The sequence below is a fragment of the Ailuropoda melanoleuca genome, chromosome 19 (genome assembly GCF_002007445.2).
Source record: "Ailuropoda melanoleuca isolate Jingjing chromosome 19, ASM200744v2, whole genome shotgun sequence".
NCBI lineage: Eukaryota > Metazoa > Chordata > Mammalia > Carnivora > Ursidae > Ailuropoda > Ailuropoda melanoleuca.
The window spans coordinates 14638437-14666269 of record NC_048236.1 but is presented as its reverse complement, the minus strand read 5'-3'; the positions used below and the strand labels follow the sequence as shown (position 1 = coordinate 14666269).

The following is a 27833-nucleotide window of genomic DNA, read 5'->3' as shown; positions in this document are numbered from 1 at the left end:
CTTGGAGATTCTCTCCCTCTGCCCCTCCCCCTGTACTCTCCAATAAATAAATCATAAATAAATAAATAAATAAATAAAAACTGTTTACTTCCCCACTCTGAAAATAAACTTGAACCTTCATCTGACTATTAATCCTTTCTCCCTCAGTTCCTTTTAAGTCTGGGATTTCCAACAACGGTTCATAGTATGTGCTTACCATCCCACTTCACTCTTCTCCAGCCCCCCTTTCCACTCCTGTCATAGTCAATGGCTTGTCAGACGTCCTATGAAAAGCTCCCATGCTCAAACACATTTGCTCTCCAGTGTGTTCCATTACATGTCCATTCTGACGTCTGCATGTCTTGTCTCAGCTATAACATCAGACTCCTCCCCCCACTGGCTGAAATTTATTCTACATCAATGGGGAAATTAAAGGTACACATTTCTCGGGGCGCCTGGGTGTCACAGCGGTTAAGTGTCTGCCTTCGGCTCAGGGTGTGATCCCAGCATTCTGGGATCGAGCCCCACATCAGGCTCCTCTGCTGTGAGCCTGCTTCTTCCTCTCCTACTCCCCCTGCTTGTATTCCCTCTCTTGCTGGCTGTCTCTCTCTCCGTCAAATAAATAAATAAAATCTTTAAAAATAAATAAATAAATAAAGGTACACCGTTCTCAATTTTGCAAGCACATTAAAATTGCTTTGCAACTTACTAATAGCTTATAATAATTTGTAAACATATCCCAGAGGGTAACTACAGAGAGTGTCATATATATCAAATGAATGGCATTTTCCTGTTTTATGTAATAGAAAGAGTTGACCACAATGATGAATGCACAGTCCTGAAGAGCTACCACAACCCAAACTAGATCAACTAGCTCTGAAAACAATGTAATAAAAGCCAAAATGATCAGAAAACCATGACTACCTCAAAGCCAACTTGCAAATATCTAAGAAATAATAATGCACAAGTGAAAACCAAAAACTATTTTAAACTGCAACATGTAAAACTATTTTTCTTAAAGATTTTATTTGACAAAGATAGAGACAACCAGCGAGAGAGGGAACACAAGCAGGGGGAGTGGGAGAGGAAGAAGCAGGCTCCCAGCGGAGGAGCCTGATGTGGGGCTCGATCCCATAACGCCGGGATCACGCCCTGAGCTGAAGGCAGACGCCCAACCGCTGTGCCACCCAGGCGCCCCACAACATGTAAAACTATTAAATCAATGTAAAATCAATGTTCCAACATTAACTAGAGAAAAGTATCCAGAAGTTCCTAATAAATTCACATAACTGACATTTCCAATAGCAAATGACAAATTAAACATTAATTCAGGATCACTAAAAAGAAGGACTAAGCCAAAAATGACATGAAATAATTTCTAAGATTGAAGAAATTAAGATTTGAAACTACAAGGGATAAGAAAAATTTTAAATATCAGATTCAGAACAAGGAAAATTACTTTGCAATAGGTAAAAATAAGCAATCCAAAGTTTTACATATACTTGTTTTCAGTGAGCCAGGTAATAAGGTTACCAACCACAATGCCTTCACTCAAAAACCCTCCCTTCCTGAACATATCTGACAATGGAACACTAGTCCTATTTAATATGCAGTAGACTTCTCATTTGTAACACACAGAATACTTGGTATCTTTTAAGATGCTCACCTTCACTGTCCCTGCCATTCTGGGCTATTTGGATGAAAAGCATCCTGCCATTAAACCCAGTCAAAACAGGTAAATAAATATTTTTTGACTGTCCTAAGAAGATTTTTTAAAACATCAAGGTAAATTATAAACAGCTATCAGACTCCGAACTGCAAGAGCACAGAGAATCTTTGTCTGCGAGGCTGACAGGTGTCAAAGCCTGACCTTTCCCTAACTGGTCAACTGAAAAATCATTAATAGTATATTTGACCTTACTCATTCACCTTTAATGTGACCAAGGTTAAGTCAATCAACTCAGCAATGAGATCCAAAACGCCCCCCAAGGACAGCAATACTTACTCATTTCTAATCCTTCCTAGAAATTTCAGATTTAAAATACAAATTATTGGGGCACCTGGGTGGCACAGCAGTTAAGCGTCTGCCTTCGGCTTAGGGCGTGATTCCGGCGTTATGGGATCGAGCCCCACATCAGGCTCCTCTGCTATGAGCCTGCTTCTTCATCTCCCACTCCCCCTGCTTGTGTTCCCTCTCTCGCTGGCTGTCTCTATCTCTGTCAAATAAATAAATAAAATCTTTAAAAAAAAAAAATACAAATTATTTACACATAAACTGGAGAATGAAAAATATCAGTTTTTTCCTCTCTGAATACTTCACATTAAGGTTTTCTGTTATATACCTTAAAGATTCAGAATCTACTATTCACTAAAAAACCCAAATACAGACTACAAAAGCCAAACTATCAAAACACAGCCAGAATAAGAAATACAATGCAAGAGTCCCAGTCAGATAACTGGCCCCATTCACCTCCTTCAAATTTTTATCCAATAAAATTACATCAACTATGGCAAACAACAAAAAACTTAAAAAAACTCACAAAGAAATTATTCCTTTTTCTGTATGTATTCCTCCCTCAAAGCAAATACAATGCAATTTAATTGTAACACTGCATCTCCTCCTAACAAAAATATATTTATTTTACAGAAAGAGATCGACATAAAAGTCACTGCGGCTTTAGGGACGCCTGCTGGCTCAGTTGGTAGAGCCTGTGACTCTTGATTTCAGGGTTGTAAGTTCAAGCCCCAAACTGGGTGTGGAGATTACTTAAAAATAAAATCTTAAAAAAAAAAAAAAAAAGTCATTGCAGCTTTAATGAACCTGAAAAGATAAACAAATGCATACAAACATAGAATCCAGGTAGACTCTAAGATCTGTGTGCCAGCAACCCAGCTTCTATAACATGGAAGCCAAGATGGCCTTGCGGTTCTCTCTACTCCCCGCTACTTCCCTCTGCCTCAGCTTGGGCAGCACAATCTATTACACATCAGAGATGAGCTTATATGCTAAATGCTAGTAACTTTTCCCTAACTCTTGCTTTGCCTTGAGTCTAAAAGCATCACTGACACCTGTTTTAGCACAACAGTTTCAAACGCAAATCAAATATTCCAATCAAAGTGAAGAAAAATGTGCATGTTCCCATTAATGAAATGGTAAAAGCTGGGAAATGGGAAGAGCCAAAGGGAGCTACGAGCAAGCTAATCAAAAGCACCTGAATTCAAATGCCTCGATTACTAGTATCAGTTGCCATGAGAGTTCACCAGAAAAAGAAGGAAAAAGGTCTCTGCTAGTAAAGTGATACAATCTATCACAGGAATGGTTTTTCTGCCAAACCCCTGCAATGCTTTCTCACTCTTTTCTTTCCTCCGTGAATCAGTACCAGCTACAAACACTTGATTAAGTTTTATATTCTACACTGTTCATTTCAAAAACAAAAAAACATGTTTTTTACACTCTATACACTGCCAATCAAGGTTCTGATAAACCCCTAAGAGGACCACCCACATCCTATCCCCCAACTGAGAATCACTGAGAAGAAAAAAAAAAAAAAAAGTCACACAAGAAGCCAAAAGGTACTATTCCTTTCAGAAACTGCATAAGATCCCCTGTGACATACAAATGTAGACATTAATTTTCCCTACAATTTTCCAATCTTTTCCATATTTCTATATCTTACTTTAGTGCATGTTTATTAATAATGCACTTCAAATGACCTGCAGAATGAAACAGGATATAAATACAGTAATTACAGCAAACAGACTGGAAGCAACCAGAATAATATTAAAAACCAATCATGACTGCCAAGACACTTGTTAAAAGTATGCCTATAAGTGCCATAAATTCCAATCTCCTATAATAACACGACCCAAAATCGATTTTAAATTCTTTTTTAATCCCACTTAGTTAACATAGTGTTATATTAATTTCAGGGGTACAATATAGGGATTCAACAATTCCATATATCACCTGTGCTCCTAACCACAAGCGCACTCCTAATTCCCATCACCTATTCAACCCAACATCCCCCCACCATCACCCACCTCCCCTCTGATAACCATCAATTTGTTCTCTACAGTTAAGAGTCTGTTTCTTGGGGCACCTGGGTGGCTCAGTCAGTTAGGCATCTGCCTTCGGCTCGGACCGTGATCTCAGAGTCCTGAGATTGGGCCCCACATCAGGCTCCATGCCGATGGATTCTTTCTCTCCTTCTCCCTCTGCCCCTCATCCCACTCGCTCCTCTCTCTAATAAATACATAAATCTTTTTTAAAAAAAAAAAAGTCTGTTTCTTGGTTTGCCTCTTTTTTCTTTCCCTTTGCTCATGTTTTGTTTCTTAAATTCCACGAGTGAAAGCACATGGCACTTGTCTTTCCCTGACTTATTTCACTTAGCATAATACTCTCTAGTTCCATCCATGTTGTTACAAATGGCAAGATTTCATTCTCTTTGATGGCTAAGTAATATTCAACTGCATACATATATCACATCTTCTTTACCCATTCATCTATCGACGGACACTTGGGTTGCTTCCATAATTTGGCTATTGTAAATAATGCTGCAACAAACCTAAGAGTGAATTAGTGTTTTTGTATTCTTTGGGTTAATACCCCATAGTGTGATTGCTGGATCACAGGACGGTTCTAAACTTTTTGAGGAACCTCCATTCTGTTTTCCAGAGTGGCTGTACGAATTTGCATTCCCACCGACAGTGCAAGAGGGTTCCCCTTTGTCCACATCCTCATCAACACTTGCTTTTTCTCGTGTTGTTGACTTTAGCCATTCTGACAGGTGTGAGGTGATATCTCATTGTAGTTCTGATTTGCATTTCCCTGATGGTAATGATGAACATCTTTTCATGTGTCTGTTGGCCACTTGTATGTCTTCTTTGGAGAAATGTCTGTTCATATCTTCTGCCCATTTTTAATTAGATTACTGGGGGTGGGGGCTGTTCAGTTGTACAAATTCTTCATTTATTTTGGATACTAACCCTTTANTTCATATCTTCTGCCCATTTTTAATTAGATTACTGGGGGTGGGGGCTGTTCAGTTGTACAAATTCTTCATTTTTTTGGATACTAACCCTTNGGGGGCTGTTCAGTTGTACAAATTCTTCATTTATTTTGGATACTAACCCTTTATATCAGATGTCATATGCAAATATCTTCTCCTAAAAGGCTGCCTTTTAGTTTTGTTGATTGTTTCCTTCACTGTACAGAGCTTTTTATTTTGATGTGTTCCCAGGAGCTTATTTTTGCTTTTGTTTGCCTTGCCTCAGGAGGCATATCTAGAAAAAAGTTGCTACAGCCAAAGTCAAAAAACTTATTGCCTGTGTCCACTTCTAGGATTTTTATGGTTTCAGGTCTCCAAAATACATTTTTTTTAAATTGCAGCAAAAACATATCAAATCTAATTAACCCCAAGCTTCTCCAAATACAGACATTTGCTGCCTCTATATCTGCCACATTACTAGTTAATATATATGCAAGCACAATACTAAGAATTCTATATACTCTAAATTTTTTTTAAAGATTTTATTTGAGAGAGAGAGAGAGAGAGAGAACACACGAGCGGTAGGGGCAGGAGCAGAGGCAGAAGCAGACTTCCAGCTGAGCACGGGGCCTGACTCAGGGCTCCATCACAGGACCCTTAGAGGTCATGACTGAAAGGCAGCTGCTTAACCGACTGAGCCACCCAGGCATGCCTACTCTAATCTAAAACTCAGGAATCTGTGGTGAGGATTAGAACTATCCTCATTTTATTTTATTTTTTTTAAGAGAAAGCGAGAACACTGAGCAGGGGGAGGAGCAGAGGTAAATGGAGAGGGAAAGAGAAAAAATCTCAAGCAGATTCCATGATGAGCACGAAGCCAGAAACAGGGCTTAATCTTACAACCCTGAGACCATGACCTGAGCCAAAACCAAGAGCTGGACACTCAACCAACTGAGCCACCCAGGCACTCCAGGATTATCCTCATTTAAAAAATGAGGAAACAAGCACAGATTAGAAAATTTACTCAAAAATTACATAGCCAGGGGCGCCTGGGTGGCACAGCGGTTAAGCATCTGCCTTCGGCTCAGGGCGTGATCCTGGCGTTATGGGATCGAGCCCCACATCAGGCTCTTCCGCTATGAGCCTGCTTCTTCCTCTCCCATCCCCCTGCTTCTGTTCCCTCTCTCGCTGGCTGTCTCTATCTCTGTTGAATGAATAAATAAAATCTTAAAAAAAAAAAAAAAAATTACATAGCCAATTGTCAAGTCTGGGATTGAATTTTATGCTCCCTATAAGTCAAAAGTTAGCCTATTACTGTTTAAGATGCTGACAGAAGACAAAAACTCCTGCATTAGAGACAAAGAAATTTATTACTCATATTACAAGAAGCATCAAGAGAGCCAAGACATTGTGTCATTCTCCTTACCGTGAACTTCCTTGGGGGACACAGTACAGATGAATGGTCAAGTAGCATGGGTTTGTACTACAGCAAGGAACACTGAGAAACAATCACTTTTACAGCAAGCAGTAAGCAAGCCTCCTCTATATATCAGGAAGATATTACTTCATCCCTCAAAGTTACTTATTAAAAACAGAGCTGTGAGAAATGGCCTGGTAAAGAGAGGTCATGACCACATTTTCTTCACATTCCATGCAAGACAGGGGGGACCAGAAGGGGAGAGTTCCAACACTGATACACACCAGATGGGGAACTCAAACTTCACAAATACAACACCAGAGTCTGGACTGTTAACCACTATTAATAAATCATGTTCAAAAACTTTATCATTGTTCCCCTAATTTAATACTGTAATTATTGAGGTCTTTGAGGCCTCTCACTAAATATGGTAAACTGAACATAAATATTTATTTCCATTACCTCCACAACAAACTGAAAATGACAATAATGGTATAAAAAGAATATAAACCACCAAGGACAAACAAAATAGTGGAAGAGGGAGTTCAAGTGTATGAAAGTATGCTGAATGAAAAGAGAAGAGGAAACCACAACTTAAATCCCTAGAGAAAGAAATACTGAAAAGAGAGTTGATATTATCTCAGAGAACAGAAAACAATCATGAATTAGAGCACCATATATAAAAATGACGAATAAAAAAAAAAAGAGAGAGAAAGAAAGAAGTCATAGTGAACACTGGGCTCCTGGCTGATATAAGAATGCTGGCATTAAGACATAAATCACTGTAGAAAGAGATTGGAGCCTTCCTCTGAAACATTACCTTTAGCAAGGGTCCTCAATCAATTATTTTTTAAAAAGTAACTGAGTAACGCCCAATAGTAAATAAGCATCTCATACACTTCCCAGTACCTAATATAAACCCGAATCGTCCAGTTAACTTTTTAGTATCTCATTCTTAAGAAAAACATTCAAGGGGCACCTGGGTAGCTCAGTTGGTTAAGCATCTGACTTCAGCTCAAGTCATGATCTCAGGGTCCCAGGATCAAGCTCCATGTTGGGCTCCCCACTCAGCAGGGAGTCTGCTTGTCCCTCTCCTTCTGCCCCTCCCCCTGCTTGTGCTCTCTCTCTCCTCTGACAAATAAAAATAAATAAGATCTTTTTAAAAAAACGATCCAACTATATGCTATCTACTAGAGACACTTCAGATTCAAAGACACAAATACAGCTGAAAGTAAGAAGATTGAAGAAAGATATAGCATGCAAAAAAACAAAAAAGATCTGAAATGGCTACCCTAAAAAAATGATCCAACTATATGCTATCTACTAGAGACATTTCAGATTCAAAGACACAAATACAGCTGAAAGTAAGAAGATTGAAAAAAGATATAGCATGCAAAAAACAAACAAAAAAGATCTGAAATGGCTACCCTAACATCAGACAAAACATCAGACTTTAAAACAAAAAAATGTTACTAGAGATAAAGAGGTACATTTCATGATAAAGCAGTCAATCCAACAAAAAGATGTAACAATTATAGACATTTATACACCTAAAAAGAGCCCCAAAATACATAGAGCAAAAAATGCAAAACTGGAGATAGAAACAGACAATTCAACAATAATATCTGAAAACTTCAATACCCCCCTTTCAATAATGAATAGAACAAATAAGAAGATCAACAGAAGACTTGAAAACACCACAGACCAATAAGACCTAACAAACTATATCTACAAAACACTCTAACCAAAAGCAACAGACACACATTCCTTACAAACTCACATGGAACACTCTTCAGGACAAATCATACACTAGGTAATAAAATAAGATTCAGTAATTTTAAAAGGACTACAGTCATACAAAGTATGTTTTCAGACTAAAATGGAATTAAATTAAAAATCAGTTAACAGCAGCAAGTTTGGAAAATTCAAAACTACATATAAGTTGAAGGAGCCTGGTGGCTCAGTCAGTTAAGCATCTGACTTCAACTCAGGTCATGGTCTCAAGGTCCTGGGATCAAGCCCCACATCAGGCTCCCTGCTCAGTGAGGAGTCTGCTTCTCCCTCTTCCTCTGCCCCTCCACCTGCTTGTGTGTGCATATACTCTCTTTCTCAAATAAAATCTTTAAGAAAAAAAAACACAAGTTGAATAACACACAAAATAACCAGTAAGTCAAAGAAGAAACAAGGAAATACTTTGAAATGAATGAAAACAAAACACAACACAGAATGCATCTAAAGCAGTGCTCAGGAGGGCTAATGTAAATGAAAAAAAAAAAAAAAAAAAAAAAAAAAAAAAAAAAAAAAAAAACCTCGAATCAGTAACCTAAACTTCAACCTTAAGAAACTAGAAGAGCAAACTAAACCCAAAGCAAACAGAAGGAAGGAAATAATGAAGACTGATAAGTGATAATAATAAATAGCAAAAATTAAAGACATAGGAATAGAAAAAACAGTAGAGAAAAATTAACAAAACCAAATAGTTATTTGAAAAGATCAACAAAATCGACAAACCTCTAACTCAATGACAAAAAAAAAAAAAAAGACTTTAGTAAAATCAGTAATGAGAATGAGAGGACATCATTACCAACCTTACAGAAATAAAAAGGATTTCTAAAACTAATATAATATTGGATATTAATTATATTTCAATTCTTTTTAAGTAGACACCACACCCAGCATGGAGCCCAATGCAGGGCTTGAACTCACAAGCCTAAGATCGAGACCTGAGCTGAGAACAAGAGTCAGACGCTTAACTGACTGAGCCATCCAGGTGCCCCATATTTCAATTTTTTTTAAAAAGGATTACAAGGGAATACTATGAACAAGTATACACATCAATCAGATAACTCAGATCAATGGACAAATTCCTAGAAAACACAAATTACCAAAACTGTCTCAAGAAGAAATAGAAAATATGCACAGATCTATAATAAGAGTGAATCAGTAATTTTAAAACACCCACAAAGAGATGTCCAAGCCCAGATACATTCTCTGGTTAAATTCTACCAAATATTTAAAGAAAAATTAACACTAATCCTTCACAATTGCTTCCAAAAAAAAAAAACAAAAAAACAGAAGAACAGGACACTTCATACTTCCCAACCCCTTCTGAGACCAATATTACCCTGATAACCAAACCTAGACAATGACACCACAAGAAAACTACAGACTAACATCCCTTACCAATAAACACAAAAATGCTCCAAAAAATACTAGCAAATCAAATCCAGCAACATACAAAAAGGATTATACAGGGGCAAATGGGTGGCTCAGCATGAAGTCTGCTTGAGATTCTCCCTCTCCTTCTGCCTGTCCACCCCGCAGCTGGTACATGCGCACTCTCTCTCAAACCAATCAACCAATCAATCATATAGTATAACCAAGAGGGATTTATCCCAGGAATATCCTAGCAAGGTTGGGCTATTTATCCCAGGAATATCCCAGCAAGGTTGGGACCAAAAATCAATTAATGTAACACACCATATTAACAAAATAAAGGACAAAAATCATACAATCATCTCAACAGGTGCAAAAAAAGCACATGACAAAAATCCAACACCTTTTCATGATGAGAATGCTCAAATAACATGAGAAGGAAATTTTCTCAGTCTGAATAAAAGGCATCTGCAAAAAAAAAAAAATTTTATATATACACACACACACACACACACACCATAAGTCACAGTAAAAGACTGAATGCTTTTTCACCCTGAATCAGGAACAAGGATGTCCACTACTGCCATTCTATTCAACATTATACTAGAGAGTCTAAATTAGTCAAAAATAAAGAAATAGGGGCGCCTGGGTGGCACAGCGGTTAAGCGTCTGCCTTCGGCTCAGGGCGTGATCCTGGCGTTCTGGGATCGAGCCCCACGTCAGGCTCCTCTGCTGGGAGCCTGCTTCTTCCTCTCCCACTCCCCCGCTTGTGTTCCCTCTCTCGCTGGCTGTCTCTATCTCTATCGAATAAATAAATAAAAATCTTTAATAAAAAAAAATAAATAAATAAAATAAAGAAATAAAAAGCATCCAGATAGGACAGTAATGAGTAAGATTCATCTCTATTTGTGAGACATAATCTCCTAAGAAATCCACTAAAACCTCTTAGTACTAAGAGCTCCATTAGGTTGCAGGATACAAGATCAATATACAAAATTCAATTCAACTTCTATACACTAGCAATAAACATTCCAAAAATGAATGAAATAAAGAAACAACTCCACTTACAGTGACATTAAAGAACAAAATACTAAGAGGGTCGGCTGGGTGGCTCAATTGGTTAAGCATCTGACTCTTCATCTCAGCTCAGGTCTTGATCTCAGGGTCCTGGGACTGAGTCCCAAATTGGGCTCCTTGCTCAGTGGGGAGCCTACTTCTCCCTCTGCCTGCTGCTACCCCTGCTTGTGGGTACTTGCCATGCACTCTCTCTCACAAATAAATAAAATTTTTAAAAAATTAAAAATAAAAGTAAAGAAAGAATAAAATACTTATAGGTACAGATTTAAAAGTACTCAATTTTGTTAAAAAACTAAAGAAAACCTTAAAAAATAAAAACATCCCATGTTCATGAAAAAGATTTAATATTAAGATGACAAAACTCTCCAAATTGATCTACGTGGTCTCTGCAATCCCAGTCTGAATCCCAGCTAATTTATTTGTAGAAACTGATATGTAAATCCTAAAATTCTTAAGAAAATTCAAGGAACAAAAATAGCCAAAATAATCTTGAAAAAAGAACAAAGAGGACTCCTACTTCTCAATTTCAAACCTTACTACAAAGCTATAGTAGTTAATATTCAAGACCACATAGTACTGCCGTAAGAATACACGTACAGCTCAAAGGAATAAAATTAAGAGTACAGAAATAAACCAATTCAGTCAACTGACCTTTGACAAGAGTGACAATTTGATGAGGAAAGAACAGTCATTTCAACAAATTACATTGGAAAACTGGATAGCCACTGCAAAAAAAATGAAGTTGGACCCCTACTTCATACAATATACAGAAATTAACACAAAACAGACCACAAACCCAGATATAAGAACTAAAATTAGATAACAAGTAACAACGCACATGTGTAGCAGGAATGTTAGCTTGTGCACGCTCCCGCTTGTGCACTCTCACTCTCTCTAAAATAAATGAACAAATCTTAAGGAAGAAAAAAAAAAAAACCCTAGAGAAAGCTGTAAGAGAAAATCTTCATTACCTTCCTTTAGACAAAGCCTTCTTAGATCTGACACAGAAAGTACAAGTGACAAAAAAAAAAAAAATAAACTAGGCTTCACATAAATTTAAAAAAATGTGTTGCAAATGATACCATCAAAATGAAATGAGAATCCTAAATGAGAGAAAATATTTCTAAATCATATATCCTATTATATCCAGAATATGTAAAGAATAACACTCAATAAAAAGATGACTCGATTGGGGCGCCTGGGTGGCAACAGCGGTTAAGCGTCTGCCTTTGGCTCAGGGCGTGATCCCGGCGTTCTGGGATCGAGCCCCACATCAGGCTCCTCTGCTATGAGCCTGCTTCTTCCTCTCCCACTCCCCCTGCTTGTGTTCCCTCTCTCACTGGCTGTCTCTATCTCTGTCGAATAAATAAATAAAAAATCTTTAAAAAAAAATATTTAAAAAAAGATGACTCGATTAAAAAAATGTACAAAGGATATGAACAGACATTTCCCCAAGAACATACAAACAACCAATAAGCACATGAAAAGATGTTCAACATCATTCATCACTACAGAAATGCAAATCAAAACCACAGTGACTTACCACTTCACATCCACTAGGGTGGCTACATTCAAAAACAAATAACAACTGTGGGTGAGAATGTGGAGAAAGGGAAACCATCATACACCAGGAAGATATAAAATGGTGCAGCCACTTCGAAAAAGTCTGGCAGTTTCTCAAAAGTTTAAACACAGAATTACCCTATGACCTAGTAATTCCATTTCCAGATACATATTTATAAAAGAAATTAAAAGATATCCACACAAAAACTGGTACATAAATATTCACTGCAGCATTATTCCTAATAGCCGGAATGCAGAAACAACCTAAAAGTCCATCAACTGTTGAACAGAAAAATATCATTTGACAATAAAAAAGAATGAAGTACTAATTTTTGCTACAACGTGGATGAAATTTAAAATATCGTGCTAAGTAAACCATTATTCAAAATAGCCAACATACAAAAGTGTTCATCCGTAGATGAATGGATAAAAAAGATGTGGTTTATATATACAATGGAATATTACTCAGCCATAAAAAAAATATAATCTTGCCCTTTGCAACAAAACAGATGGACCTAGAAGTGCTAAGTGAAGTCAATCAGAGAAAGACAAATACCATACAATTTCACTCATATGTGGAATTTAAGAAACAAAACAACAGGGGCGCCTGGGTGACGCAGTCGTTAAGCGTCTGCCTTCGGCTCAGGGCGTGATCCCAGCGTTCTGGGATCGAGCCCCACATCAGGCTCCTCTGCTGGGAGCCTGCTTCTTCCTCTCCCACTCTCCCTGTGTTCCCTCTCTCACTGGCTCTATCTCTCTGTGTCAAATAAATAAGTAAAATCTTTAAAAAAAAAAAAAAAGAAAAGAAAAGAAAAGAAAAAAACAAAACAACAACAACGAGAAACCAAAAACAAATTTACATATAGAGAACAAACTGGTAGTTGCCAGAGGGGAGGTAGATGGGAGGATGGATAAAATACAAAAAGGGGATTAAGAATACATTTATTGCGATGACCACTGAGAATTGTAATTGTTGAATCGTTATATTGTATACCTGAAACTAATACAACACTGTATGTTAATTATAATTTTTTTTAAAAACTTACGCTAAGTGAAAGAAACCAGTAACAAGACCACAAGTTACATGATTCCATTTATATGAAATGTCCAAAACAGGCAAATTCAGAGACAGAAAGTAGATTAGTGGCTTCCAAGGGATGAGAGGGAGAAGTGAAAAGTGACTACTAAAGGGTAGGATACTGAAATGTTCTCAAATTCTTTTCTAGGGTAATGAAACGTTCTAAAATTAGATGGTGGTGATGGTTGTACAACTCTGTGATTATACTAAAAACCAATAAATCGTACATTTTTTCCCTTTCCCTAAGTTGCACATTTTAAAAGGGTAAATTTCAAGGTATGTGAATGCTATCTCAATAAAGATATTATAAAATATTATACCTGTGATCTCACTTACATGTGGAATCTAAAAAAGCCAAATGTAAAGAACCAGAGAACAGAATGGTGATTGCCAGGGGGTAGGGAAAAAAGAGATGTTGGTCAAAGAGTACAAACTTCCAGTAGCATAATATCACGGTGACTATAGTTAACGATACTGTATTATATAATTGAAAGTTGCTATGAGAGTAAATTTTAAATGTTCTCACCACAACCACGACAAAATGGTAATTATGTGAGGTGAAGGATGTGTTAACTAGCCTTATTATGGTAAACATTTCACAACATATACATGTACCAAATGATAACCTTGGACACCTTAAACCTACACAATGCTACAGATCAATTATGTCTCAATAAAGCTGGGAAAAAAGACACACTATTCATATGAAGTTCAAAAACAGGCAGAATTTATGATATTAGAAGTCCAATGGTGGCTAATTTTAGGTGGGGGACAGGAGGTAGTGAATAGGAAGAGGCACAGGGTGCACAGGTGATAGCAATGTTCCATTTCTTAACTTTGGTAACGATCACTTTGTGATACTTCATAGAGCTATACAGTTATGATCTATACACTTTTCTGTATACAATTAAATTTTAAACTTAAAAAAAATGGTTTTTCCTTTAAAAAAATTATACTAGACAATACACTGAGACGCTTTAAAATAAAAAACACATCTTTAGGGGCGCCTGGGTGGCTCAGCCAGTGAAGCGTCTGCCTTCGGCTCAGGTCATGATCCTGGAGTCCTGGGATCAGGCCCCACATGGAGCTCCCTGTTCAGGGGGGAATCTGCTTCTCCCTCTGCCCCTCCCCCTGCCCATGTTTTCTCTCTCTCTCTCTCTCTCTCTCACACAAATAAATAAATGAAATCTTTAAAAAATAATAATAAAAAACATCTTCTCAAGGACACTTCTATCTACCTACCTACCTATTAACTTATTTATAAGTAGGCTCCACGCTCAGCACCCAGCATGGAACCTAATGTGGGGCTTGAACTCACAACCCTGAGATAAGACCTGAGCTGATCACTAAACTGACTGAGCCACCCAGGCACCCCTCTCTATTCATCTCAACAACAGGAAAAAATAAACTATTTTTAATATGAAAGGATAAATTAACTATAATATTAGCAATGACTGACTTCACTAAGGAAGTAAGTTAAAAACAAAGGGGAAAATGCATGGGGTTTGGGTCAGATGATCTGGGCTCAACACTTTTCTACACCCACGTAAATGTTATTTAGAAATCTCACAGGGCTCTTAAGAGAAAGGAGAGAAACCGTGCAAGGTGCCTCCCTCACACATAATCAACACCAAATGTCTATCAAATGTTTGTTTACTTCCCTTCATGCCATCTCTTTCCACCAACTCAATGACCCACACTGTTTCCGTACACAGTGGGTATATTTTCCACTTCTCAGAACAATGTCTTTCACTCCAACTTCTACTTTATATGGCCTCAAGTCACTCATTCTAACACCAACATGAAGACTCACCCATTCCTACCACCATCTAAGTCCACCATAACAGAACTTTTCTGCCTTCCCACTACAGCACAGACCAACCTAAAAGACATAAATCCTATTTCCACCCACAATGCTTACACTGTTAAACATATCCCAGACATTTCATTTTTTATATAGTTACAATATGTAAATCATTCAGATTTGTCTGCAAAATAATTTTTTAAACTCTTCAGAGATTTTACCAACAACTGAGTTTTAAAATAAAGTCTAAACTACATTTCATTATTCGAAATAAATACTACCTACCACTTCTCTATTTCCTTTAATACGTTATTAGCTTTAAATCTTTGGCCTAGAAGATTTGTTTAAAGATGAACCTTTATAAATTAAATTTTTTTGTGCTTTCAAAAGTCATATACTTAATAAAGTCTAAATTTAAGACACTCACTAAATGTGAGACTTCGGTACTAATGAGTCCCTTTTCCTCTAGCCATGGAAAGGGAAAGGTCTATTGCGCAAAGCCAACAGCTATTCTTTCAGGCAGGTACTTCACGAGAAAATGTAAAGAGAAAGAATGCCACACATTAATACTAGCACTTAAGACCAACAGGAAGGGATGAATGATGAAAACAATTTGAAAATGGATACAAAACTAAACTTACGGCCTCAAAGTGCAAATGGCTATCCTTTAAGAAATTTTGAATTTTGTCCTTGGGTAAAATACTGAATCGAAATCGAAGGAGATCCATTTCTTGTTGGATGAACCAGCGTCTAAGATCCTCCCTGAAATGGAGACAGGGAAATGTTAAGTATAAATGAAAAGCCCAATGATTATTTTAAAAGTCCACCAATTATTAAATCCAAGAAAATTTTATGAAATAAAATTCAAACACAAGATGCCAAAAGACAAGCTAAAAACATACAAGTCCTCTATTATGATAAAGAGTATAGATACACACCACATACCACAATCTATCAGAGATGTGCTGAACATGGGGAGAGGTATTATGAATATAAACTCAAAGAATTAAATACAGAATACCTTGAGCCTAGCTGATTATCAAATAATATAAAAGAAAATAGTTCATTGCATTTAACTACAAAATAGTCATTTACATCAGAAAATGGGATATTTCTTCAGTCTAATTTGGTTTAATCAATGCAAAATAAACATCAAATTTTTTAAAGGTAACTTTATTTCTGAATGATTATGATCAGAGAAACTCTGAAAGTAAACTCTGCTTAGAGCTTTATAGTTTATAATTCCATAAAATTTAATATGTGCGAGTATATCTCAGTTTTTTAAAAGCCAACAAATATATTAATTCATAAAATATATAATGGACACTATTGTCACAAATAATTATACTACTGCATGTAAAATATGATTTAGTTTTTTTTTTTCCCCCGAAGTGACTTTCACAGATTCTCAGTAATTCATTTACTGCATAAATTACATAACCACACATGCTTTTTTTTACAAAAGAAAAACTCCAGGAGCAAACACGGTCAATAATTTCTCAGTTATAATCTTGTGCTAGTAAACAATTTCAAGATTCTCATTGGATAAGCTTATTAATAGAAAGAAACAGAAAAAAATCTTAAAGTATGTTATTTAGCCAAAATTAATACAGGAAAAAAACACAAAAGTTTAAAAAAAAAAAAAAAAGCAACTAACTCCTTCTCCCTCTGGGTGGCACTATATTATAACAAACCAACTAGCAAAGGACACTGTCTTCATCTAATGGCCACTAGCCCATGCATCTCAACTTCTAAAAATCTGTACCAAATACATGTTTGAGTCATTATTTCTTATAAATAAAGCCACTTTTTTTTTCCCCTGGGAAAACAGTAGCAAAAGTCCTTCTTATTGAAACCCCCACCAATTTCAAATCCCAAATGAAGAGCCTGTCCCATGAAGCTAACAAGTGTTTCAACCGGCAAATTTTACAACAGAATTTTTTTCAGTGTTTTTTAGTAAACAACCCAGCTTCAAACAATTCGCTACAGCAGTGTTCAACGCATGAATCACCAGTTTTTGATGTTATTCTGAGTTTTTCAGTGTTCAGTACAATTCATGTCAGCTTCCCATGTACCAATTTATAACCCAAGATACCAGATTCGACTGCAAGAGCGTAAACGTATACTCACGACTGGCAATAAGCAAGGCGTAAAATAAAGTGAGAAATATGGTCTTTTCTTCGTGGTTCATATTCATCCTCTAAGTTTTCCTAAGAATAATGGCACATGAGTAAGGTAAATTCATTGGAATGGTAAAAGGTATAAAGAGATACAGAGTCAGCATAAGCCAATGGTAAAGTAAAAGTTTCAAAAACAAACTTCATAAACATGCTTTCCAAGATAACTTTTATGTAAGTTAGCAATCAAGTGAAATTGAGAACTGAACCTGACATCAACAAAAACTCCTGGGTTTGGACTCCACACTTCTCTTCCTATCAACTCCTCTCAACTTCCTGTCTTACCCAGCCCATACCCAGGGCTCTCACCTCTTCACCTCTTGCACCAACCCTCAACTGCTTTCATTTAACCATTTGACAAAACCTAGATTTTACATAAATCTACAGCTACACTCTACAGTCCTATTCCTAAAACACTGAGAACCTCTAGGGGAAAAAAAACACACAACTGTTGAGAATTTGAAATATTAAAAATTCGCAAACTCTAACATGAAATGGACTTTTACAAGCACCAAGGTATCCTTATTCAAGTCCAACACAGTAAGAGCAAACAGGTCTTGAGCACTTATGAGGTACCAGGCACTGTTATAAGCATTTTTAATCTTATTAACCCATTTAATCCTTTTTAAAAATCTCTATGAAGTAAGCACTACTATATCTCTATTTTAAAAACAAAGAAACTGGGGGCACCTGGATGGCTCGGCTGGGCATCTGCCTTCGGCCTGGGTCATGATCCCCGGGTCCTAGGATCGAGACCTGCATCGGGCTCCCTGCTCAGCAGACAGCCTGCTTCTCCCTCTCCCTCTCCCCTGCCTCCTGCTCTGCCTACTTGTGCTGTCAAATAAATAAAATCTTTTTAAAAAAAAAAAAAAAAAAAAGAGGGAACTGAGGCACGGGGATGTTATATAATTTTTCCAGGGTCACAGTGCTTATAAGCAATAGAACAGAGATTTGAGACATAATCATCTTTCCTCACTCTTAGAAAATCTGTTTCAGTCTTCACTAGTTGACCCGAGCTCCCGACCACACCACTTTCCCTTGTCTCTCAACAGATAACTTCACCTACTTTACAGAAACTAAAGGCCACCAGGCCAACTTCTGCAGCTCCAAGCTTCTGCATCCACACTGTACTAATTTCCCTTCCATCTCTGTGGACGAAAGATCTCTCCCTCTTCCTAAACTAATCCCTCAACCTAAGCCATGCAACCCAACTGCTCCTGCCTCCTGGAATCCTGATTTATTAAATGCTCTCTCAAAGTCTCTTCAAACTCCCCTGATCTTCTTTCTCTTCTAGATTTTTTTCACTCAGTTTATAAGCATGTTCAAGTATCTCTGGTCGTGTGTGTGTGTGTTTTCTCTTTTTCCTATAAATTCTTCTACATTCACAACTATTTCTCCTGTCTTTTCAGCTAGCCATCTAAAAAGTACATATTCCATACCCACCTCTCTCCCCCAAACACTGCCATCATTACCTTCCACTTCTATCTACAAAGCCCCACTGAGCTGATAAATCCAATGGATTCTGTACAATTCATCTTACGTGATCCTAAGCTTCTGAAATTATGTAGGACACAAATGTCCAGATTTGAATCTCGGCTCCACCATTTACTGTCTTATAAGCCTGGGACAGTTAGGTAAGCTTATCAGTAATTCCATTCCCTTATCTATAAAATAAGGGTGACAACAGTACCTCCCTCATAAGACTGTTAACCGGATTACATGGGTTAATGTATATAATGTGCTGGGGCGCCTGGATGGCGCAGTTGTTAAGCGTCTGCCTTCGGCTCAGGGCGTGATCCCAGCGTTCTGGGATTGAGCCCCGCATCAGGCTCCTCCACTAGGAGCCTGCTTCTTCCTCTCCCACTCTGCCTGCTTGTGTTCCCTCTCTGCTGGCTGTCTCTGTCAAATAAATAAATAAAATCTTTATAAAAAAAAAAATATGTAATGTGCTTAGAACAAACTCTGGGATACAGTAAATATAACGCAAATGCTTGCTGTTGTTATTCCTGTGGTATCAGTATTTATATCATGATCGTTATTATGTCAACTCCAGCCTTCCTTGGCTACCATGACACTGTTATCCCCATTGATCTCCTACCTCTCAGGCAGCTCCTTCTCAATCTCCTTCCCAGACTCCCCCAATTCTACTTCACTTTAAATATTAGTATTCTTCACATCCTGTCCGCCATCATCTTCCCACTCAAATATTTTCCTCCTCCTGATGATACCAACCTTCCTCTTAAATCCATTCTCCCACTCCAGAGATCTCCTAACTCCAACCTGTACACGTATCCAACTATCCACAAGCCATTTCTATGAGCACCTCAAATTCATGTCTAGAACTCAACCTCTTCCAAGGACTTGCTTCTCCTCCTGTGTATCACCTCTCAAAATACTATCACCATCCACCTAGTTGTCCTAACTAGAAACCTGCATGTCATTCCTAACTCTCCCTGCAATTAGTCACTAAAATCTTTTCATTCTACCTTCATAGTTCTCTTAATATTAGTCCTCTTCTCCCCATTCAATTTACTCTCATCATTTCCAGGCTAACTGGTTTTCCTCCTACCAGACATGGCCTACTAATCTGCTGTTGGCATTCATCTTCCCAAAATAAAAATCTGACCACATCTATCAGATTCGGTTCCAGCACTACTTAGAACTGGGACACCTCCCCAAACCTCCCCAACGTGAGCTGGGTAATTATATGTGCTCTTGGAGCTCCTGGAGCACGCATCTAACAGCACCCCTCATGCTGTGATGCACAGAGTACATCTGGCAATGTCTGAAGACATCTACTGGGCAGAAGCCAGAGACGCTACTGAGCATCCTACAATGCACAGAACAGTCCCTGCACCACGGAATTATCAGGCCCAAATGTCAATAGACCCGGGCTGAGAAACCCTGCTGTATTAAAATCATCTGACTACATGTCAATCACCCCTAGTGGACTGCAGATATACCGTCAGGCAGAGTCTATGCTATATTAGACTTTTTTAAAGCCTTGTGCCTAATACAAGATCTTTCCCACAAGCAATACTCACTATATAAATACATACAAACTGAAGAACATTTCTTTCCCACTTTTACTTACTCTGAAGGAAAACTTGAGCTTTCTTATCTCATTCTCCAACTTACTCCGGTATGGCTCAGTTCCTTTCACATAGCTCACACCAAGATTTTCAACCGTTTTTAGCACTAGAAAATATTTTAAAAACAGAAAAAAACACTGTATGAATGCAAGATAATTTTTAAAAACTAAGCTCCAAGACAAATTCTATGAATGGCAATTCCATAATTACTTGTTTTTAAAAGATGACAAGTTGTAATGGCTTTATTTTCTGCAAGTACATTATACAAATTATATAAATTTATAAAAAAAACAATCTCCATCCATGTGCAGAAAATGTCCCATAACATAATCTAATACCAGAGATTCGCAAACAGAGGGAAAGGGATGGGGGATCATTACTGTTGTACTGAGCCACCACTGCTGAGGAATTCAAGTATGTTGGTATGAAAAAAAATTAAGCACCCTTGTTTGCATCCGTCATGAGGAGCTGTTAGTCTGCTTCATCTACTCAGCATAGACTCATCAGAAAAAAATAGCCCTTCCTTTACTGATTCAGTAGAGAAGACACAACAGTGAAGAAACAGAGCCCTCCAATGATCCAAATGAACTGTCCTAAATAGATGCACGTAATTGCTCAAAGGTTCCCAAAGCACCTGGTCAATCCTTCCTCAGATGAATTCTACTTCCATCATTATGAAAAGCCATTTTTATAATTCAAGAATGAAAAACTTCTAAAACGAATCCTAAACATAAACCCATGCCCCACAGGTACCTCATTATGATATCCCAAACTAAACCAATTCTCTTCCCCTCAGTCCTGCCCCTCTTCCTGCCATCCCCTCTACCAGCACAGTTTCTAACCACCAGATCATCCAAAATGGAATTTTCGCCACTCCCACTCCTGCCCCCTCACTCCTCACATCCAAACACTCGCCAAATCCTGTCAGGAATACTCTTCAGTATCCCTTAAATCCCTCCTTCCCTATCCCTGACACTGTTACTGCCTTAGTTCAGGCCCTCACCATCTGACACCTTAAGTGCCAAACCCAAGGGGCACTTTTCAATCATCATCTTAATCTCTATGAAGCACCTGACATTGCTAAGCTTCCTAAAACCTGTTTCCCCACTGTCTTCACTCTTCACTCAAAAGGCACTGAGTGTTCCCTCTCTGTATTAGCAGCTGTCACTCTGCACTAACAGTATCTTACCTTACCTTCTGATTTTCCCACAAGGATATTCTGAAACAAACTCAGAAGACACTACTATTATTTCTGTTTCCGTTCATGCCTAGTTTCTTTCTTTCTTTCGCTACCACACAGAGAATAAACAGTGTACAGTAAACAGTGCCTGTGTAAAACTGCCACATCCTTCTTACACCCCAATATTACACCATTAGCTTGGCACAAAATGCCCTTGGTTATCCATTCTTCTCCACCTAACCTAAACTTGTTACTGTTCCCTCAAATATAACATTCTCTCTCGTGCCTCCAAGCCTCTGTACAGTCCATTATCCCAACTTGAAAAAAGCTTTTACTTTTGAGAAATTTCTACTCATCCTTCAAAGTCCAGATAACATTTCAACCTCTGTAAGCAGCCTTACTTAATTAGTCTTAGTCACTCCCACCTGTTTCAAGAACATTACTATTTACCTCTACTAAGACACTTAAAATACTAAATTATGATTATTTTGGATGTCTGTATCTATGTACTAGAATACAGCTTCAACGAATATGAGAATTACATTATTCATCTGAAATTCCCACCCAACCTAGAATATAGTGGCACTCAAATATACACTATACAGTAAATAAAATAGCAAGCCCTCGGTAAATATTTCTTGAATTAACTAAATGAAGGAAATAAATTACCCTTACTCATTACCCCAAAGCGTAAGTGAAGTTCTCAATAATATATAAACTCTAATTCAGGGGCGCCTGGGTGGCACAGCGGTTAAGCGTTTGCCTTCGGCTCAGGGCGTGATCCCGGCGTTGTGGGATCGAGCCCCAACATCGGGCTCTTCTGCTGTGAGCCTGCTTCTTCCTCTCCCACTCCCCCTGCTTGTGTTCCCTCTCTCGCTGGCTGTCTCTCTCTGTGTCATAAATAAATAAAAATCTTAAAAAAAAAAAAAAAAACTCTAATTCAAATATCACTCACATTTAACTCTATCGATAGCCAAGCTTTCGAACTCGATCAAAGATATGCTTTCAGAAGGTGGCTCCAGGTAAAACTGAAGGCTATGAGGGTAGGAAACAGTCCTTTGGTCACCTGTCAACCTCAGTTTTTTCCGCTTTCCTCCAGAAAACTGCATCTCATTACCTGGAAGGAAATATAAAATGGTTAAAATAATGGCAAATGGAGTTAAAAACAACAAATGCAAAAAATAACTTCACATACACAAAAAAAAAAAAAAAACAAACAAAACCCTGAAGGGTATGCATAAAATGTTAACAGTGGTTATCCCTGGGTAAAATGTCTGTTATTTTCCAGATTTTCTACAACACACCTGCAACTATTCTGTAATGAGAGTGGGGGGCGATGCGTGCAAGATAAAATGCAGGTGGTGGTCATAACTTCCAATATCAAAGTGTGGCTACGTTGCCTGTTCACTATAGGTCTGTGTGTCACCGCCCTTGGATCTCTGCAGTCCCAAGAGTTAAGATGAGATTTTATATGGGTTGCAATCGTGAATTTGGAGAAAAGCATGGTAGGTTCTGGTTTCCAGAGAAGAGACTTAATGGACCGGGTCCAGTTACTTCCTATCTCATGACCCTGGGAAACAGAACACGTCTTTCTAATCCAGTCTTTCCGAACTCCTTGTAGGAAGCAGCCACAAGCTCCTTATAAAAAGTACCCCCCTCTATCCTGCCCGAGCCCTTCTCCAGCGAAGCTTCTATCTCCTCTAATCGCTGGCACCTGCGTCTCTGTCCCAACCAACCAATTCCCAATACCCCCACCCCACCATGTCATCCTTCGGCTCTCCCCGCTCGCAAAGTGCTCTCCCTTCTTTCCCCACTTGCAAGCCTCAACAGCAAGATTACTGACCGTCCTTAAGCCGCAGGAGATCCTCTTACCTGCAACCACACAAAATACAAAAGACGCAAACACCAACAGACGCTTTTCTCAGATGGCGGGAGAGTTCATATGGGATCGGAAACGGAAGTAACGGGATCACAAAGCCCGCCCTCCGAACGTCCCGCCCACCCTGCGCGCGCCCTGTGCATGCTCCATGCGGCGCTTCCGGCTTTCTGAGAGCGTTCAACCCACTTGGTCAGCTTTCGGTTTAAATATGGTCGCTTGTGCTTCCGAATTATAAACTGCACCTCCTGTATGTATGGCCGGTAGCTTTTTATGATTGAAACTGGGGTACTGAAAGGCTAGCGGCAGAAATTTCCACGCTCCCGAGAGTATGGAGCTTTAACCCGCACGGCTAGACTGATCACTCTGACGCTAGCGGAGGAATGGAGGAATAGGCGTTTACCGAGCTCCTTTCGCACCTGACTCACTATTAAGGGCTGTGTTTTTTCTTGTTTAATCTTTCAGCGGTCCTGTAAGGTAGGTTGTATCACTCCCATTTTACCCCCATGAGAAAATAGAAGCTAAAAGACGAACATTAGTTTGCCCATCTATGTACAATACGTTTTGTTTTTTCCTATGGGACGGTAAGTCCGGTAAAGACAGATTCTGCCTTCAGTTCTCCCGCGCCCACGCCCCGCAAAATTACTGGATCTAGAATGCATGAATGCACACACGCAGAAATCTCTCCGGAGCCTACAGAAATTAGAAGAGATGAGGCTCAGAGGGAAGAAGCAGCGGTCCATCAGAAGCGGTCAGTCAGAGCCACATCAACTGAGATTGTAGGGTTTTCAAGAGCTGGAAATAAGCTTCACTTGTGGCCTCTAGGAGGCGTGCCTCACTAAAGTGGCTGAGGAAATATCTAGCAAAGGTAATCTGTGCAGGTGAAGAGCAATTTGAAATGAAATGTTCAGATTTTTAGAGATGCAAAATATATCGAAATAATACCAAACTTCACTTCTATTCATCATGGACCAAACTGGCTAGCACTGACTTTTATCAGGACGTGTTCTGTGATTTCTGTATCAATTCATTTTATTCTCATAACTTTATGAGGTAAGTCGTATTATTAACCCATTTTACAGATAAGGAAACCGTGGAACAGGGAAAGGAGTTAAGTGACTTCAAAGATCACCTAAGTGACATAGCCAGGTTCAAAGTGAAGGAGACTATCTCCAAGCACCACCGTGCTAACCAGCATACAGCACTAATTCCACGTTACGACAGCAGTGCCTCACTTTAATCCTTTCCTCTATCAGGCAACATAATTAACATAACCTGGTACAAAGAAGACACCTGAAAGCATGAGAACTGCCTGAAAAACCTGGAGCACAGATGATAACAATATTTACATGAATATCTAATCTCTGGACAGGGAACAAATGCAAATAAACTACAAAGAAATCTAAAGATTTGACTATAAAAATGTAAAATTGGGCATCTAAAAAAAGTCACAAAATTTTTTGCAGTCATCAGACAAGGGGAAAGGTTTACCATAGCTAATAGCATTGAAGTGTAAAGAGTTTTTGTAAGTTAATTAGAAAAAAATCCTGACACAAATTGAAAAATGGGAAAAGAACAGCAACAAATAACCAATGATAAAATGTGAAAAAAATTTTTTTCATCACTGGCAGCAAAGAATTTTCCCCTACAAAATTGGCAAAAATTTTACAATGAAAATACTCAGCGCTGGGCTAAGTCCAGTAAGATGAGCTCACATACGAATTGACTGCGGTGCTACAAGTCTGGAGTACAATATAATAATGTGTATTGTGAGTCCTAAAAGAATTCATACAGTTTGACAAAATAACTTCACGTATATGGATCTGTTTAGAAATGGACACAAAAATTTGTGTTCAAGAAACTTCATAACACTATGAGTGAAAACCCAGAAAAAATAAATAAATGATAGTAGAGTCATATCATGGGACATTACATAGCCATTCAAAATACATGTTTTTGAAGAATACTGACTTAGGAAAACACCCAGGAGACTATTAACAGCAGAATACATAAAACCACATATGCCATATGAACCCAATTTTGTAAAAACATTACCTAATTGACAACATTTTTAAATTACTTTTCCTAGTAAATAAAATTTTAAAATTTTGGAAAATGTCGAAAAGAAAATCCACCTATGATGCTGCTATTTGCTTACACTGTTAACATTTTGTTTTAAGCAATAAACTTCACAGTTGATGAGAATGAATGAACGAAAGCTGCTTTTGACATACCAACACATTTTTCTGCAATGCTTCTGACTTCCACAAGGAGGCTGCCCTCTGCAACTCCTTCTCCCTCCACTTGTGCACCAATCCTCAACCTCCCCTTCTCTTAAAATCTGGGCAGATGGTATCCTTTGCAATTAAAATTCCAGGTGCAAGACAGTCACTCTGACCTTTACTTACTTTTTATTTAACTTTTCTTAGCTTTGTCCTCAGTCCAGTCTTAAATTGGCCCACCTTTAACTTAAATGTCAATACCCTTTTCTCTACAATAGTTGATATCTTTTAAATAGTTTTTTGGCTGTTAAAAAAATTAGTCTACTACAAACATAAAAATGTTTTACATTAGTGGCAACTAAGCCTCTGGCAGTAAAGTAGACTATAGGGGCATTTTATGGTATTTTTAAAGTTCTGTTTTAATCATTGAAAAACATCTGAAGGCTTTCCACAACATTGGCCCCAAGATTTAATGACTTTACTGCCTACCACTGTCCTCCAGCCTATGCTTTGAAATATCATAGCATTTCAAGCTCTTTCCCAAAAGGCCTTGCACGTCCCTATCTTGTGTGTCTCTTTGTGGTGATGCCTCCGCTTCAAAAGCCCTAACCGCCCCACCTGTAAGAATTCTACCTACCCTTCAAGTAGTCAACTGCTGCCTTCCTCCATCCTACTGAGCCTTTGCTTATGCCACCTGGGCTGTTCCTCATGTACACCACCATGTTCTCTGTAATTCCATATAGTATAATTCTTTCTCTAGTTATATCCCTATACTACAAACATTCTTAATCTTTTGAGAATATGAACCACTGGACAATTTGATGAACACATTCCTCAGAATACCGTCCTTTGGTCATTACCTCACTGTGGAAACTGTTTTCTGTATTCAGAGGCAATTGTAATATGCGTCTACACATCACAGTACCAATAATGCACAACAGTGTTTTATACATTTCAGTAACCATACTTGGTAAATCACTGCAAGCTCTTTCATATATTTATTTCAGCAAAAAAAAAAAAATGGATTAACACAATGCTCAGCCCTGGCAACCATGATGCACATAAATCATAGACCTCAACCTCACAATCCGGCAGAGGAAAAACACATATAAACACGTAACTTTTACTTCCATTAAACCATGAGCATCACAAAAACAGGGACCAGTATGTCATTCATCTTTGTAACCCTAATGTATGACACTCCAAGGGCTACCAACAAATATGTATTATACTGAATTTCTGTAAAATATGAAAGATGTATAAAAAAACTGATGGGTTTCAGCTTGACATGCAACATATGGTTTGAATCAAAGGTGGCTCCAACATATAAAACTTCAAGTCCTCATCTGAAAACTCCATACACATTCCTTCCAGAATGACTTGGCTCCCCAGTTTAGCCTATAATAAGCACAGAGTACCATCTCTGACGAAATTTCCATGAGTCATCACTGCTCCATTCGGTGCCTTTCTGGACATTACCCAGCTACAGGCAGATTGCCTCACAGGGCATTCACTCTTAGATGACTCCACAGCTCCAAGAGTTCTATCCTGTAGTGTGCCACACCTACAACTAAAATTTTAGTTTTCACGCTTGGTAAATCAAGGTGAGTGTTTGTTCTTCTCCCATGCAGGGTGTGGTGCCCTAAAAAGCAAAGGTGTGGTGCATTTCCTCACCCAGTGAGGACTCTATAAACTCGAGGTCCAGCCAGCTCTACTTGCCATGGAAAGCAAAGACAGGAGGGATTTCCAGCAGGATAGCTGACCCAGAAAATAATACACAGTTAGCCAACACCAATCCCTCCTCCCCTTTCATTTCACTGCCCACCTCTGGGACATGGCAAGGAAAGAAACCTAAAGGAGCACTTTGTTCTTTCTCCCATCAGATTGCTTTTATTCATCTAGTATCAAGGAGCAATAGAACTAGAGAAAAAGCATATTCTTAAGGGGAAGTACAGGAAGGAAAGATGACACTTTTACATATCAACCTTATATGATTTGTTTTAGAAATACTAATTCAGTACCTACTGAGTGCCAGCCAATGCTTTCTATGCTAGGGGTACAAGAGTGATGAAACAGCCAAAAATCCCCGCGCTCATAAACCTTTTGTTCTAGTGGGAAAGGTAGATAACAAACAAGAGAAGTATACACATTATTATATTAAATAATAACTGCTAAGTGGAAAGAATAAAGCCGAGTAGGAGGGTATAAAGTTTTTTGAGGAGGC

General features: G+C 38.3%; 1 protein-coding gene across 2 annotated transcripts in view; it reads right to left on the bottom strand.

Annotated features, from left to right (window-relative positions):
- The window catches only part of PRIM2 (DNA primase subunit 2), a 302377-nt gene extending 278900 nt beyond the window's left edge, over positions 1-23477 (bottom strand). Inside the window, exons 1-5 of one of the 2 annotated variants that reach the window (XM_034648298.1) lie at positions 23384-23477; positions 22467-22628; positions 20334-20437; positions 17193-17272; positions 15704-15824 (exon numbers count right to left, since the gene is read on the bottom strand). In XM_034648298.1, the coding sequence (XP_034504189.1) occupies positions 15704-15824; positions 17193-17272; positions 20334-20437; positions 22467-22620 (459 nt within the window). In that variant the 5' untranslated portion in view covers positions 22621-22628; positions 23384-23477. Of the gene's footprint in view, positions 1-15703; positions 15825-17192; positions 17273-20333; positions 20438-22466; positions 22629-23354 lie in introns of both variants that reach the window. The other variant, XM_034648299.1, reaches the window with a different exon arrangement.
- Positions 23478-27833: the final 4356 nt, after the last annotated feature.